The 15221-nt window shown below is 36.5% G+C and overlaps 1 protein-coding gene and 1 non-coding gene across 3 annotated transcripts in view; both read right to left on the bottom strand.

The window, feature by feature from the left end:
* Positions 1-835: 835 nt before the first annotated feature.
* HNRNPLL (heterogeneous nuclear ribonucleoprotein L like) overlaps positions 836-15221 on the bottom strand; it is a 38312-nt gene continuing 23926 nt past the window's right edge. For both annotated transcript variants that reach the window (XM_044261722.1, XM_044261721.1), the window contains 6 exons: positions 10655-10872; positions 8026-8147; positions 7365-7566; positions 4771-4828; positions 4590-4688; positions 836-1575 (listed from right to left, as the gene is read on the bottom strand). In XM_044261722.1, the coding sequence (XP_044117657.1) occupies positions 1520-1575; positions 4590-4688; positions 4771-4828; positions 7365-7566; positions 8026-8147; positions 10655-10872 (755 nt within the window). In that variant the 3' untranslated portion in view covers positions 836-1519. The remainder of the gene's footprint in view (positions 1576-4589; positions 4689-4770; positions 4829-7364; positions 7567-8025; positions 8148-10654; positions 10873-15221) is intronic.
* LOC122916657 lies at positions 8742-8848 on the bottom strand. The gene has a single exon (XR_006386278.1). It is a non-coding gene; the product is annotated as a U6 spliceosomal RNA (small nuclear RNA).

The following is a 15221-nucleotide window of genomic DNA, read 5'->3' as shown; positions in this document are numbered from 1 at the left end:
TTATAAAAAAGCTATGAATTTGGGATACCTGGGTGGCTCAGTTGGTTAAGCAACTGCTTTGGCTCAGGTCATGATCCCAGGGTCCTGGGATCGAGTCCTACATTGGGCTCCCTTGTTCAGTGAGGAGTCTGTTTCTCTGTCTGCTTTATGTGCTATGTCAAATAAATAAATAAATCTTAATAAAAAATGAATTTGATAACAAGTGTGCTGAAGTCTCTCTTTTTTAAAAGATTTTATTTATTTTTACGAGACAGAGAGTGAGAGAGCACAAGCAAGGGGAGAGGCAGGCGAGGAGAGGGAAGCAGACTCCCCATTGAGCATGGAGCCCAAGGTAGTACTTGATCCCAGGACCCTGAGATCACGACCTGAGTTGAAGGCAGATGCTTAACCAACTGAGCTACCAAAGCACTCAAGTGTGCTATAGTCTCTTAATACCATGTTTACACCTTCCTTATTAAATATTACTTTAATAAGGGAAAAAAAAATATTACTTTAAAAAGGGAAAAAAACAGATCCAGTGGGAGAAAGAATGTTTAATAAATGGTGTTGAAACAAATAGCTATCTGTTCGGAATAAAAATAAAATTAGATCCTTACACCTTGCACCATGTAGAAAAATACATATATTACTCATGGATTCAAGAGTATAAAATAAAAATGCAAGTACCCAAAATTCTACATACAATTTTAAGGGGTTCACGGACTCCCTACAGCCCATTCATGGATTTCAGATTAGGAACTGTTAAGCATTAACTTCTATTAAAATCTTAATGCCAAATTCCAGATGTGTTTTCAAGATCAAGTCACATGCAACAAATGAAGATGAACACATTAACTCATTGTTGTAACTTTATAAAATCTCCAAACTGTAACTAGAAACAGAGGCATGTCAATACAAATGGACAATGACTTAAAAAAAAAAAATACATCAATTTAAATAAGTTTGAGTGCATACTGTACAAGTGTATCCATGTCTGTTAGCCTTTCAGAAATATAAAATCAGCTAAATCTTTAGTACTTAAAATTCATTATGTGCAATGTTATTCTCAAACTTGATTAAAATACTTAATAAATACAAGTTATGTTTAATATGAATAACTGCAACATACTTAAACATCTAAACATATTATAGGAATTCTATAATATTAAAATGCAATACTTTCACCTGCATTAATCTCATACACAATGGAAAAATACTTGCAGATAATCAGCATTAAGAATGCAAATATATTTTCACTGTGGAAGAAAAATAATAAGATTAGAAATCATATATTTGTGTAATCTACAAGGAACCTGTAGATAGTCTACATTATGACATTCTATTTTAAAATGAAAACAATTCAATATTTAACTTTACAACAAATTTACTCAAGGCAAAATATCTGTTTATTACGGAACAGGATCTTAAGTCAAAGTAAGCAAGGCAACATTAGATCAACCATCTTAGAATTTTTTTTAATGAAGTGTAGCTTTAAAATTGTAATAAAGGTGAACATAAATTCTAACATGCTCTTCTCTTCTTATAAATGGGATGATGTAGAAAAGCAAAGCTTCAATGTGTAGGGATTGGAACCATCTGCAAAAATTAAAAAACAAAGTTAACTGTTCACTTCATCAACCTTTCAAGATTATCCTGAATTAGCAGAGTAAATTTTTTCACCTTTTTATAAAATCCGAAGCAGAAACGTAAGAAAGGAAACTTTCTAGGTAAGGTAAAGGTAAGATTACATTTGTACATCTCTACCAGCAGGTAAGTTACATGAAGGCAGGGACTTTGTCCACTGCTACATGCCTACTGCTCTAAACCTTATCTGACACATAGACACACTCAGTATTTCTTAGTGAATTAATCATTACAGGTGAACAGTACGGGATTAGGCTTATGTCCATCAGCAAAGCTCACTCAGCAGAATATATCAGAATGGCAATCGCTCTATAAAAGCCAGTTCAAACTGAAAGGGAAGGAATCAGAGAGGGAGACAAAAAATGAGAGACTCTTAACTCTAGGAAACAAACTGAGGGATGCTGGAGGAGAGGTGGAGAGGTCAGGGCATGGGGTAATAGGGTGATGGGCATTAAGGAGGGCACGTAATATGATGAGCTCTGGGTGTTATATGCAACTGATGAATTACTAAACTCTACATCTGAAACTAATGATGTTCTATATGTCAGCTAATTCAATTTATTTATTTATTTTTAAAGATTTTATTTATTTATTTGACAGACACAGATCACAAGCAGAGAGGCAGGCAGAGAGAGAGGGGGAAGCAGGCTCCCTGCCAACCAGAGAGCCCGATGTGGAGCTTGATCCCAGGATCCTGGGATCATGACCTGAGCTGAAGGCAAAGGCTTTAACCCACTGAGCCACCCAGGCATCCCAGCTAATTTAATTTAAATTAAAAGAAAAAAAAAAAAAAAAAAAGCCCATTCAAACACAGCCTGGAAAACGGTGTAAGAATGGAATGTACAGGAAGATATTAATAAGTTGAAAAAGTTCCAGGAGATCTAGTATTAAATTCTGAAACTTCTCCAAAAAAAACCCAATAAAAACCTCCACAAAAATTTTTCCATTTTATACATTTCTAACTTTTCAGACCAGGCAGATAACTCCTCCTCAATTAACTGTGCAAAGAAACAATCCTGGTATCCTAATGTATTAAAAAAATTCTTAATCCCTATAAAGGAAAAAGCACATAAATTAACAAATACTTGCATGACACTGGAGAGGATAAAAAGATAACCACTCCTGTCTGAAAGGAGTCTAAAATACATCTTGAGTATGTCTCAAATATGCATATAATTTTAAAGCCTTTAAAAACCGTCTAACACATACTAAGCTTGATTTACTACTTAAAATTTACTTTTGTGACAGAAAGTTAAATGAAAGGAGGTATTCCTGGTTTTTATCCTTTAATTAAAATTTTCAAACATAAAAAAATATATAGAATGGTATGATAAACCCCAATTTATCTATCACCTGGCACCATTTAGATCCTGGATCAAAATAAAGTACACAGGGGGCACCTGGGTGGCTCAGTGGGTTAAAGTATGCCTTCTGCTCAGTTCGTGATCCCAGGGTCCTGGGATTGAGCCCTACATCAGGATCTCTGCTCCACCGCAAGCCTGCTTCCTCCTCTCTCTGTCTACTTGTGATCTCTGTCAAATAAATAAATAAAAGCTTTAAAAAAAAAAAGTACACAGCACAAAGCTTCAAAAGTTAAATACTTGAGTGTACTTTGTGTGGTAGAAAAAGAGGCCATTACCATTCTGGAGAGAATAAACTGTGACAAGTTCATTTAATAAAAATTAAAACAATGGAATACCATTTTTCTTCTAACATACTTGTTAAAGACTGAAAATCTGACAAGACTCAGTGTTGGTAAAAAGAGTATTGGGAAACGGGCATTTTCACACACCACAGGCCGAAATGTAAATTGGTGCAACCTTTTTAAATGGCAATCGAGCAACATCTATCAGAATATAAACCTTTATGTTCTCCAGTACTAGGAAATTGCCCTACAAACACAAAATGTGCAATGATAAGGATGTTACAGTAGTAGAAAAAATCAATTGGAAAAACTGTATTCATCAGTGGGGAAATGGGTAAATCAAATAAACTGTGGTATATCTCTACTATGAACAGCTACTCTGGGGTGCTTTAAAAAAAAAAAAAAGTAGTAGCTTTGCATGTGCTAATATAGAAATAGCTCAAAGACGTATTAAGTGAAAACAGCAAGGCACTGAAGAGTATGTATAGAGCAACCATTCTGTGTAACTTTTGAAAATGTAGATATACATGCACTGAGGAGGAGGAATGAAAGGAAGACAAGTAGGTTAGAAGTTGTAGAAAGCTTTAACTTTCATTTTGTACCCTCATGTGCTGTTTTAAGTTGTTTAACCATATAAATGTATGTATGACTTTCTTCTAGAAAGATGAACAGGACCGTGGGAGCCAACAACCAAAGATGGCCCCAGTGATCCCTATCTTCCTGGTATTCACGGCTCTGTAGAGCCCCCTCCCTCACTGTACCATAGTTGGTCTGCGTGACCATAAGAATACAGCATAAGTGACAGTATGTCACCTCCAATGTTAGTTCATAAAAGACACTGTGACTTCTGTTTTAGTCTTTTGCTCTCATCCTTCTTGGATCACTCACTCTGAAGGAAACCAGCTACCATGACGAAATGGCCCATGTAGCTTCACTGGACTTGCAAACCACATAAATTTGGAAATGATTTCTCAATCCCCAATCATGACTTGAAAGGACTGTATACCCAGACAATAGCCTGGCTGCAACCTCAAGAGACCCTAAGTTAGAAACACCCAGCTCAACTGCACACAGAATACTGACCCTCAGTTTGCTGTTTAAAGCTGCTAAATTTGGTAATCTGTTATGTAGTAAAAGGTTAACTAATGTAAGGATTGTGTGGGTTGTGGGATTTATATGCCTTTTTTCTTCATACTTCTCTGTATTTAAAAAACAACAAACAAACAAAAAAACCCCCAAAACCCGTAAATGTTATTTTAAAATTACTATCGATGTTTTTAAAGTAACGCCTACTGAAAAATTATGGCACAATTTTACTTACTTGGAACTCTTATCTGGTAGTGATTAAGTGCTGTAAGGGCTTCTACGGCATCAGTTTTGCACTCCCATTCTAACAACCCAGAAAGCGTTTTGGCAGAAGCTAAAACAAAACAAACACAAGTCCAGTTATTTGCTTGTCATCAGCTTAACCAGAAACCTTAAAAAGAGGAATGTGCACTTACGTTTTGCATCAAACACTTTATATTTGATGAATGTAAGAACTTCATGGTCATTACATAACTGTCAAAGAAATGTGAAACTCCATTAAAAATATGGCCAAAATAATATTCCTGCCTTTTTTCTTTTAGAAAGCAAACTTTATGGGGGCACCTGGGTAGCTCAGTTGGTTAAGTGTTTGACTCGTTATTTTAGCTCAGGTCATCATCTCAGGGTTGTGAGCACTGGACCCCAGCAGGAAGCCTGCTTAACATTCTCTCTTTGTCCAAATGGCCAAGAGACACATGAAAAGTGCTCAACATCACTCAGCATCAAGGAAATACAAATCAAAAAAACCACAATGAGATAACATCTCACACTGGTCAAAATGGCTAAAATTAACCAGTCAGGAAATGACAAATGTTGGTGAGGATGTGGAGAAAAGGGGAACCCCTCCTACACTGTTGATGGGAATGCAAGCTGGTGCAGCCACTCTGGAAAACAGTATGGAGGTTCCTCAAAAAGTTGAAAATAGAGCTACCCTATGACCCAGCAACTGCCCTACTGGGTATTTACCCCAAAGATACAAATGTAGTGATCTGAAGGGGCATGGGTACCCGAATGTTTATAGCAGCAGTGTCCACAATAGCCAAACTATGGAAAGAGCCTATCTGTCCATCAGCAGATGAATGGATAAAGAAGAAGTGGTACATATATACAATGGAATATTACTCAGCCATCAAAAAACTGGAATCTTGCCATTTGCTATGAGATGGATGGAGCTAGAAGGTATTATGCTAAGCAAAGTAAGTCAACCAGAGAAACACAATTATCATATGACCTCACTGATATGTGGAATTTGAGAAACAAGGCAGAGGGCCTTAGGAGAAGAGAGGGAAAAATGAAAGGCCTTAGGAGAAGAGAGGGAAAAATGAAATAAGACAAAACCAGAGGGAGACAAACCATAGGAGACTTTTAATCTCAGGAACCAAACTGAGGGTTGCTGGACTGGAGAGGGGGTGTGTGTGATGGGGTGGCTGGGTGAGGGACACTGGGGAGGGCACGTGCTATGGTGAGTGCTGTGAACTGTGTAAGACTGATGACTCACAAACCAGTACCCCTAAAACAAAAATACACTATTAATAAAAGTAAATTAATTTAAAAAAAAAAGCGTCCGACTCATGATTTCTGCTCGGATCAAGATCTCAGGGTTGTGGGATCTAGCCCCGCCTCAGGCTACATGCTCAGTGGGGTCTGCTTGAGATTCTCTGTCTCCTCCTGCCCCTCCTGTCCCCCACTGAGGTGTGCACACACACACTCAAGTGAGTAAATCTTTAAAAAAAAAAGAATTCTGCCTCTCGCTATGCCCCTCTGCCTCACCCCTGTGTGCACACAAATGTGCTCATGTTCTCACTCTCTCTCTAGAAAAAAGAAAAAGTGATCCATATGGCAGCATTTAAGTCTGGCATGAATGAATGAAATCAAACATGTTTTAGGTTGTTAAGTTCTATGAGAAAATCAACTTTAAAAAGGGATGTTCAATGAACTACGTAAATAACTTCGTGCTATACAATAAAACTACAGATTTATAGATTTATAACTAAAATATGTATTCTCAGAATTTATCTAGTATCTAAGGTAGGGAGTGGAGTTCCAGAAAAATCATTTCTTTTCTGAAGCATTTCCTACAGTTTGGCAAAAAAGAAGGGATACATAAAATTTTGCTGTGGGCAAGATTTTGTTTCTTAAAGATTTTATTTGTTTTCACAAGACAGCATGAACATGAGTAGGGGGAGAGGAGGGGCAAAGGAAGAGGGAGAAGCAGGCTCTCTGAGCAGGGAGCCTGATGCAGGACTTGAAAAAATGACCCTGGGATCATGACCTGAGCTGAAGGCCGACACTTAACCAACTGAGCCTCCCAGACGCCCCCTGTTATGGGCAAGATTTAAGGGCATATAAAAGAGTTGTTTTTTTTTTTTAAAAGATTTTATTTTTATTTATTTGACAGACAGAGATCACAAGCAGGCAGAGAGAGGCGGGTGGGAAGCAGGCTCCCCGCAGAGCAGAGAGCCCGATTTGGGGCTCTATCCCAGGACCCTGGGACCATGACCCGAGCGGAAGGCAGAGACTTTAACCCACTGTGCCACCCAGGCGCCCCATAAAAGAGCTTTCTGAATGGAGAAGTCAGGTATCTCATTCTAATTCCAGCTCTCAAAAAGACCAAGCCACAGGGCGCCTGAGTGGCTCAGTCATTAAGCATCTACCTTCGGTTCAGGTCATGATCCCGGGGTCCTGGGATTGAGTCCTGCCATCAGGCTCCCTGCTTGGTGGGAAGCCTGCTTTTCCCTCTCCCACTCCACCTGCTTGTATTCCCTCTCTCTGTGTCAAATAAATAAAATTAAAACAAAACAAAACAAAAAAAGAGCCACAAACCAACAAAAGACTAAAAAGACTAATGCAGATTGGGGACCAGAAAAGTCCAATGGTCAAAGAGTAATTATAAAGACCGAAATAAAAAACAGAATACTGATAACATCAAATGCAGACGATGAATAAAGCAAGACTTTAAAATGAGGCTAAAATATTATGAATTTTAAAATAAGAAATAGGATTTCTTTACCTTTGTGAAAGTCTCCTCTGTGACACACAATGGGACATTATAATAATGCAACACACATGAGGGTGGTTGGATTATATTCTTAGATGCTTGACCAGCACTTGTAAAGCGGTTATTTTTGCTCATTGCAAAATCTTTGTAGCTACTTGTACCATCCTCCAGCTCAAATATTTGACTGGGAACAACTGAATGTTGTTTAGACACACTAAGGATTGGGAAGGAAAAAGGTACAGAACATACCTTGTTAGACAAAAAGCAACAAGTAGGCAGTGTCAAAATATTAATATCTAAGCCTGCATCAATTCTGACAAATAAGACAAAAGTAGATATTTAAATATGATTTATTTAATATTTTAAACATTTACTTGAATGTTTAAGTTATGATCCATCACTCTTATAGTTTAGGTATATTCTCAAATTGGGAAACTTTACATAAAACTTGCCCATTTTTAACATGCTGTTTTATCATAACATTAAAAACTAGGTGTAGGTGGGCAAAACCTGAATTATATGACCCTAACATATTTTGTCTAAAATGGTAACATTATAGGTGCTAGTTTCAAATGTGCTCTCAATTACACATTAAAATATTCTGAAACTGAAATTAATATCTAGTAAAAATGATTTTTTAATACTTTTTAAATTTACCACTTAAGATAATTACCAAACATTAAGTCTTTTCCCAAATAATTTGACATTGTTAAGATGTGTGACAGCTCTTTCTACAGCATACTCATCACCCATTTCTACCAGTGCTGTACCAGGAATGGTCTTCATAAATTTTACCTGTAAATACAAAAATCCCAAAAAGGTGACTATTTATGTCCCTTCTACAGTCACAGAATTTCTTAAAGAGAGTATGATTTAAGTGGCTGAAGTCAAATACAGAAGATCATCTGGCATCTTACTTTACTCCGCTGTGCTATTAGACCCTTGTAATTCAACAAAGTTAAAAAGGAAGACTATAATTCCATTGTGTCGCACAATGAAGAAGAGCACAGGTTTGCCCTGGCTCTGCTATTTATTGTATGATTTGGGGCAACTTTTTTCTCTGAGTCACAGGCTTCCCTATAAAACAGAGATAATGATAGTATCTGGTAGGGCTCATCAATATTTATTCATTCAACAAGTATTTATTAGGTGCCTAAAATGTTTTGATAAACATTGTGCTGGGTACTAGGGATTAATGGTGAACATAATAGACACGGTCTTCTTGAAACTTTTATTCTGGTAGGTAGGTCAAAAAATTTAAAGTAAGTAATAATTCCCAACTACTCAGAATGCTGTTAAAGCAAAAAACAGGATGCTATAAGAAATAATGCATGATGGCCTGGAGACAGCACTGCCAGCAGAAAGGCTTGTACAAGGTAGGGGCAGTTTCAAAAACAGGCATACTTCACAATATTTCATGACATCTTGGGCAGAGGCCATGCTTATCCTCTTATACCATTCTAATTTTAGTAGATAACACGATCATAATGAGGGTTAAATGGGTAAAGTATGATAATTCAGCTAGTACCTACTTTTTAGAAACTCGTTAAATAGCTATTCTGTACCACTAACATTCATAACACCTTGAACATACTTATTTGTTAGCCTTAAAAGAAAACTACAAATGTATTTACATAACACATGCCACATAGCATTTATATCCACCCTTGCAACTACCAATTTTAATGGGCTCTCCCAATGTTTTTATACCATACCTGTACTTGAACAAAACTTGGTGGTAGCACGACTTTTCAGTCTTACTTGAAATCAGAGCCCAAAATGGGGATCGATCCCAGGACTCTGGGATCATGACCCAAGCCAAAGGCAGAGGCTTTAACCCACTGAGCCACCCAGGCGCCCCTATACGGGTCTTTTAAAGGATTACCATAGCTTAAGTTTCATGTATCATAATTGTTTAAAATACAAAAAAATTTTTGACATGTGAGACTGTAATTGTTCAAGTTTATTAAACAAAGTGATTTAGGTTTCTAAATCTAGAGACAACTAGTTCGTAACAGAAAAGACAAAGATATCCTAAAGATGTTGATTAAACTGATTCTGATTGTCTACAAATGTGAAAAGCACGAACAGAAAAGTAACATTACATGGTAAGATTAAAATACATATTAAAGCCCATTTAGTTAACAAACATGCAGTCTCTAAACCTTAACTAACACCTAGGTGTCTAAGATAAATGTCTGTGTGAAAAAATCTGAACTACTTCTTCCAATGTTGCTAAATCTGTTCAAGTATTCCTGGCAAGTTACGTAAGAAGAAATACCCCATATGTTATCCCTAGACCAAATGTGGGATTTTCTTTTTCTTTTCTAAATGCAGTCAAATGGTTATGTTGAGGAAATTCTTGTTTCAGAGAGTTTCTGAGTTGCTTTCTCAGTTCAAGGAGCCTTTATTTTGGAATTAATGAACCAAGAACTCATAGACCAACTTTTCAAGCCATGCTCCTGCTCCCACACATTTATGACTCACATGCTTATACCTTTTATTATTGTGAAAAGAACACTAAAATCACTTTAAACAAAAGAGAAAAATAACATTATCTCAGTACTGAAACTCACTGGCAAGTGTATCAAAGAAGTGGTAACTTAAGATGACCAATCACTTCCCCCGTTAAATTTTCCATGATTCTAGAAAATAGTTTATCTACTTTATGATAGGAACTATTTTAGATATTTATGAGATATCAATGAACAAAACATCACAGATCTCGGGAAATGGTTGTCTAATAAAAATAAGGTCATAGCTTTAAAGATCTTTAAAATATGTAAAATTTAAATGTTTTGCTGCTTTTTGAGTATAAGCCTCCAGATATAGTTTTGGATACAGTCTTTCAAAGGGGGTCAGTTTCAAATACTGATAGAGCTAAAAGTACATTGTTCCTCAGAAGATACTGGAAGTCTAGCATTTGGGAGGTAAGTATTCAGGAGAAGCTCCATTTGCTCTTTCAAATTCTATAGTTCAAATGTTAAATGTTAGAAACACTTGGCAATGATAAAAAAAATATATATATATATATATAGGCTAGTAACTGTCTAAACTATTGTTTTGGACTTCCATTTACATTAGCTATTTTTTAAAGTATTTTAGTATCAATAACCTACACTGATCACTTACCAACAAAAAACAATTTCTGAAGTTCCTACATAATAAAGTTTTAGCTTATGTGGGTTAGTACTGAAAGAACTTTTATGTTCCTAATACGAGAAGACATATATATTTGCTGTCTTTTCAAACTTTCCGACTAGGTATCCTAGTAAAAGAAATTAATATAAAACGAAACTTACCTTTTCAATATTTCCGTATAAGCAGAAAAGGTTGAACACTCTTGAACAATTCATTTTTAGCTGATGTAATCCACTAACCATTACAACTGACCCAGAGGGGTTTCCTCCATGCATGTAAGAGGAAGAAGCCTGTGGTAACGGATATGCAACAAGCTCAGGCGTATCTCGAGAGCCCATTCTGTAACGACTTGGTAAAGGCAACAATGGACCATGGGATCCTATAAAAATGATAAACAAAACAAAACACAACTTAGCAGATACACTTCACCACTAAAAGTAAACTCTTAGTGTTAGCTAGTTTGATGTATGTCCAAGGAAAACTCAAACGTATTAATATCCAAATATAACCTGTGCGGATTAATAGAATCTGTTTCTGTGTACCAGATCCAAGATACACTGACCTGCACACCTCTGCATATACATCAGGCTTAAAGTTTATATTTTTAAAAATACTGTTTTAACAAAAAAGTATGTAAGATCAAGCCACAGATAGCAGGGATGGGGAGAATCAGTATAAAACTTTGGGCCACTGTGTATAAATTATATCTCAAATTAAAAAAAAACAAAAACAAAAAGCCTTCTGCCAACATCTTTTGGAGGATAATACAATAAAATATACAGTGAAATCTCAGAAACTATCTCTATACAGACATTTTTAAAAAGAACACCTCTTTAGTTTCACTGAAAAGCTATCTCCTTGAATATATTTTACTGTAACATGCTTTCCAGTATTTTATTACCCTAATTCTAATTTAGGAAACAAAACCCCTAATTTCATTAATATCTTATCAACTCAAAGGTATCATTTATTCAGCACCCTGCATTATCTGAAACAACATCAAGAACCCAGAATAATGCCTGAACAGCTGAAACTGTTGTCACAAAACACACACAAATCTATGTCTCATGCTGAGAATCCTTATTAAGAACTAACTTTCTAATTTTAGAGTAGTTCTAAACAACTTTGATTTATCCAGTTTTCCCATCTGTAACAGATTGGAAGTAACAAGAAAAATAAAGCTAAAAAGTCAATGGAACAGACACAAATGGGGGAGTCTGGAGAAACTGATACTAAAAGCAGGCATAGGGCACATTCACAACATCAAGAAGAGAGAGTCCTAAAAAATGAGAAGCAACTGAAACACCAACTCATAAACTGGTGTTTGTCGGAGGAGAGAAAAGAGGGGGTGAAACAGAAAAAGAGGATCAAGTATCAACTCTCAGTACAAAAAAATAAGCCTCTGGGATGAAAAGTACTGCAGAGGGAAGATGGTCAGTAGTACTGTAGTAATGCTGTATGGTACCATATTATCATGGTGAGCACCGCACACAGCACAAAATCATCAATCTCTCTGTTGTACACTCAACTAATGTCACAGTGTATGTCAACTATACTTCGACTTAAAAGCAGCAACTAAAATGGATGCATAGCTCAGAAATATAAACCCACACGTTAGATACTCCTGAGTTAGTGATTACAGAAGCATACTCTTGTAACATGGAAAGGTCCTCCTGATGTTCAAGAAACCAATCCAAAGACCCCAGTCTTTTCTTCATTTCTCAAGAAGAATATGTAATGCTACTGACCCTCATTTTTATGTAAAACTAAGGGACACCTGTTATCCACTAAGTTACCAAGAACTACATTTTGGTATTCATAGCATGCTATTAGAGCTTATGCGGACTCCAGTGCAGTATTTAGTATTCTTAATATAGCTGTCATTCATAACAACACAGCAGCATTGGTGGTTCAGTGGTAGAATTCTCGCCTGCCATAACAACACAGCAATACTACCAGTGAGCATACACATGGTGTGAGTTCCTACGATTTCATGGAGGAAGAAACACTTCATTAATGCATCATCAGTGTTGCCTTAAACCTTCAACTGCCCTTCTTGCTGATGATTAGTAGTTTATCAAAACAATAGCTCTAGCTCATGGTGAGTTGTTAGTAGCAACACATGTTTTGAGTTCTAATTTAAACTTTATACATACGTTGGGGTCAAATATCAATCCCTCTTATCCCTACTGCGGAAGTACATATCCATGCTACACCATCCCTTTGCTACCACCGTTTTAAAGACACTTCACTACTGGGGCGCCTGGGTGGCTCAGTGGGTTAAAGCCTCTGCCTTCAGCTCAGGTCATGATCCCAGGGTCCTGGGATTGAGCCCCTTGTCGGGCTCTCTGCTCAGTGGTTGTGATCTCTCTCTGTCAAATAAATAAAATCTTAAGAAAAAAAATACACTTCACTATTATCACTAAATTTTCTTTTTCACAGAAAGTAGAAAGATGTGTCGTGGATGGGCAATGGAAACTTGCACTCTGCTTAAGTTGGTCAATGTCCAAAAATGTTGAGATCCACTACCATAGGTAACAAATGAATTCAGTGCTAGAGAATATAACTGATGTTTGTAATTATGACCTCAGCCCTCAGGATTAAATTATGTTATCTATACTATTTAAATTGTTGCCTATATTGTTTAAGAAGAAAAAGTAGAAATCTTTCTAAATGTTTCTATACATAAAAATTCATACAAAATGTTTTGATGCTTAAAAAGCTAATACTTCAGGTATTTAAAAAATTCGATTATGTGGAAAATGCTACATAAATGCATTATCATCTGAAAGGCATTTCTCATCCTTATACTTTAAAATCTCTGGTCCAGGAGCCATATCCAAAGATGCTAGCAATTAATATACAAAATTTTCTTAGACCCACAGAAAACAAATCTGTATAAAAGTGGTAAAAATAATACTTTTCAAGTATGAGGGCATCTACCAGTTCACCTCATAGGATAGTGCTTCCCAAAGTAAAAGATTTAAAGAATTCTGAGAGCACAGATTTATACTACTATAATCAACCAATTAGTAAATCTAATCTAATTAAGTCATTAAACCTTTTCTATTCCCTCATTCTCATATCCCATCATAAAGGAAAAGCCAGGGGCGCCTGGGTGGCTCAGTGGGTTAGGCCTCTGCCTTCGGCTCGGGTCATGATCTCGGGGTCCTGGGATCGAGCCCCGCATAGGGCTCTCTGCTCAGCGGGGAGCCTGCTTCCCTACTCTCTGCCTGCCTCTCTGCCTGCTTGTGATCTCGGTCAAATAAATAAATAAAATCGTTTAAAAAAATAAATAAATAAAGGAAAAGCCACCTATTATATGACACCGAAATGCAAAAACACCTATTTTGCTGAACTGCTGATCTGAAGGGATACAGATATGATCTGCAGTTTTTAAACAGGCTCAATATGTCACTAGCACCTACTCCCATCTTGCTTTTCCCCCAATTTCCTCACCCTACTTCTCTTTCTCTACCTCTCTGTATTCATCTCTCACTCTTCCTATACTCTGTTCTGCTTACTCCCCTAGGAAAGTAAAACAAGTTATCCTCGGAGAGTTAACAATTCAATGGATATAGCTCAGAATGGCTGTCCCTACACAACCCCACAACCAGTCCTCCTCAGCAGGACCCTATTTAACTGCCAATGCAAAGAATTTTGCACCTCTCTTTAGTAAGCTTACATTTTAAAATTTACACACACACACACACACACACACAATCAATTAGGGTATGAAACTGACAAAGAATTTCACAATAGGCTTTTTAAAAATATAGAGTTCTTCTACACATGCATATAATATACTTTTATTTATACCAATTTTCAGTAAGATGTATTTTATGAAGGCAAACCTGAAAACCCAGAATGAGAAAATAGTCTGTGTCAACAATACCACAGTAGGGTTCTTTGTCCTTCATTTATTCTTTCACATACTTTTCTAGACCCCTTGGCAAAATATTTAAACAATTTTTAGCCTTCCGCCAACTGCCATGACATATATACTCCACAACTACACTACAAACTTGTGATAAGCAATTCTTTGTAACCTTCCACTATGGAAAACACAGTCGGCTCCTAATAAGTGTTTCTTTAGTACAGAAGCAAAACTATCTACATGACCAGATTTAATATTTATGGTGTTAAAGAAACAGCTAAGAAAAATGATCAAGGAACTCATTGAAACCACTGGAGGAAGATTTTCATTATATACCACACTTACTATTTTGACAACAAAGAGATTATTTCAATCACTTCTTCCAGACAGACTACCATAGCAACCTTAACACACACACACACACACACACACACACACGTAATAAATCCCAGAGTTCAAAAAAAGACACTAAGGAATAAGCTAAAATTCATGGCTAAGAATAGTCATCAAACGTATAGGCAATCTGAAAACATTATGGACAACAGGCAACACCAGGAGATTTTAGAAGATAAATCCCAAGAGTACAATATAGCAATTTCTATCCTCTACAGCTTCTAATAGCATTGTACTTCAGCCTTAAACCACAGACTAGGTGGGGTCAATAACAACTACTAAAAACTAAAGAAGATCTAAAAACACAGAACTTATAACCAGTTATAAGTCTTATCAATAACAATTCTCAACATCTACCCCTACCTACAAGAACAATAGTCTGATGCCTAACTTTTTCCTGGGCAAGAATATTATTTAACCTTACCAACATAGCTAACATTAAAACTGAGAAGTTTTAA

The sequence above is a fragment of the Neovison vison genome, chromosome 8, assembly GCF_020171115.1.
Source record: "Neovison vison isolate M4711 chromosome 8, ASM_NN_V1, whole genome shotgun sequence".
Classification (NCBI taxonomy): Eukaryota; Metazoa; Chordata; class Mammalia; order Carnivora; family Mustelidae; genus Neogale; species Neogale vison.
This window is presented reverse-complemented; position numbering and strand designations above follow the sequence as displayed.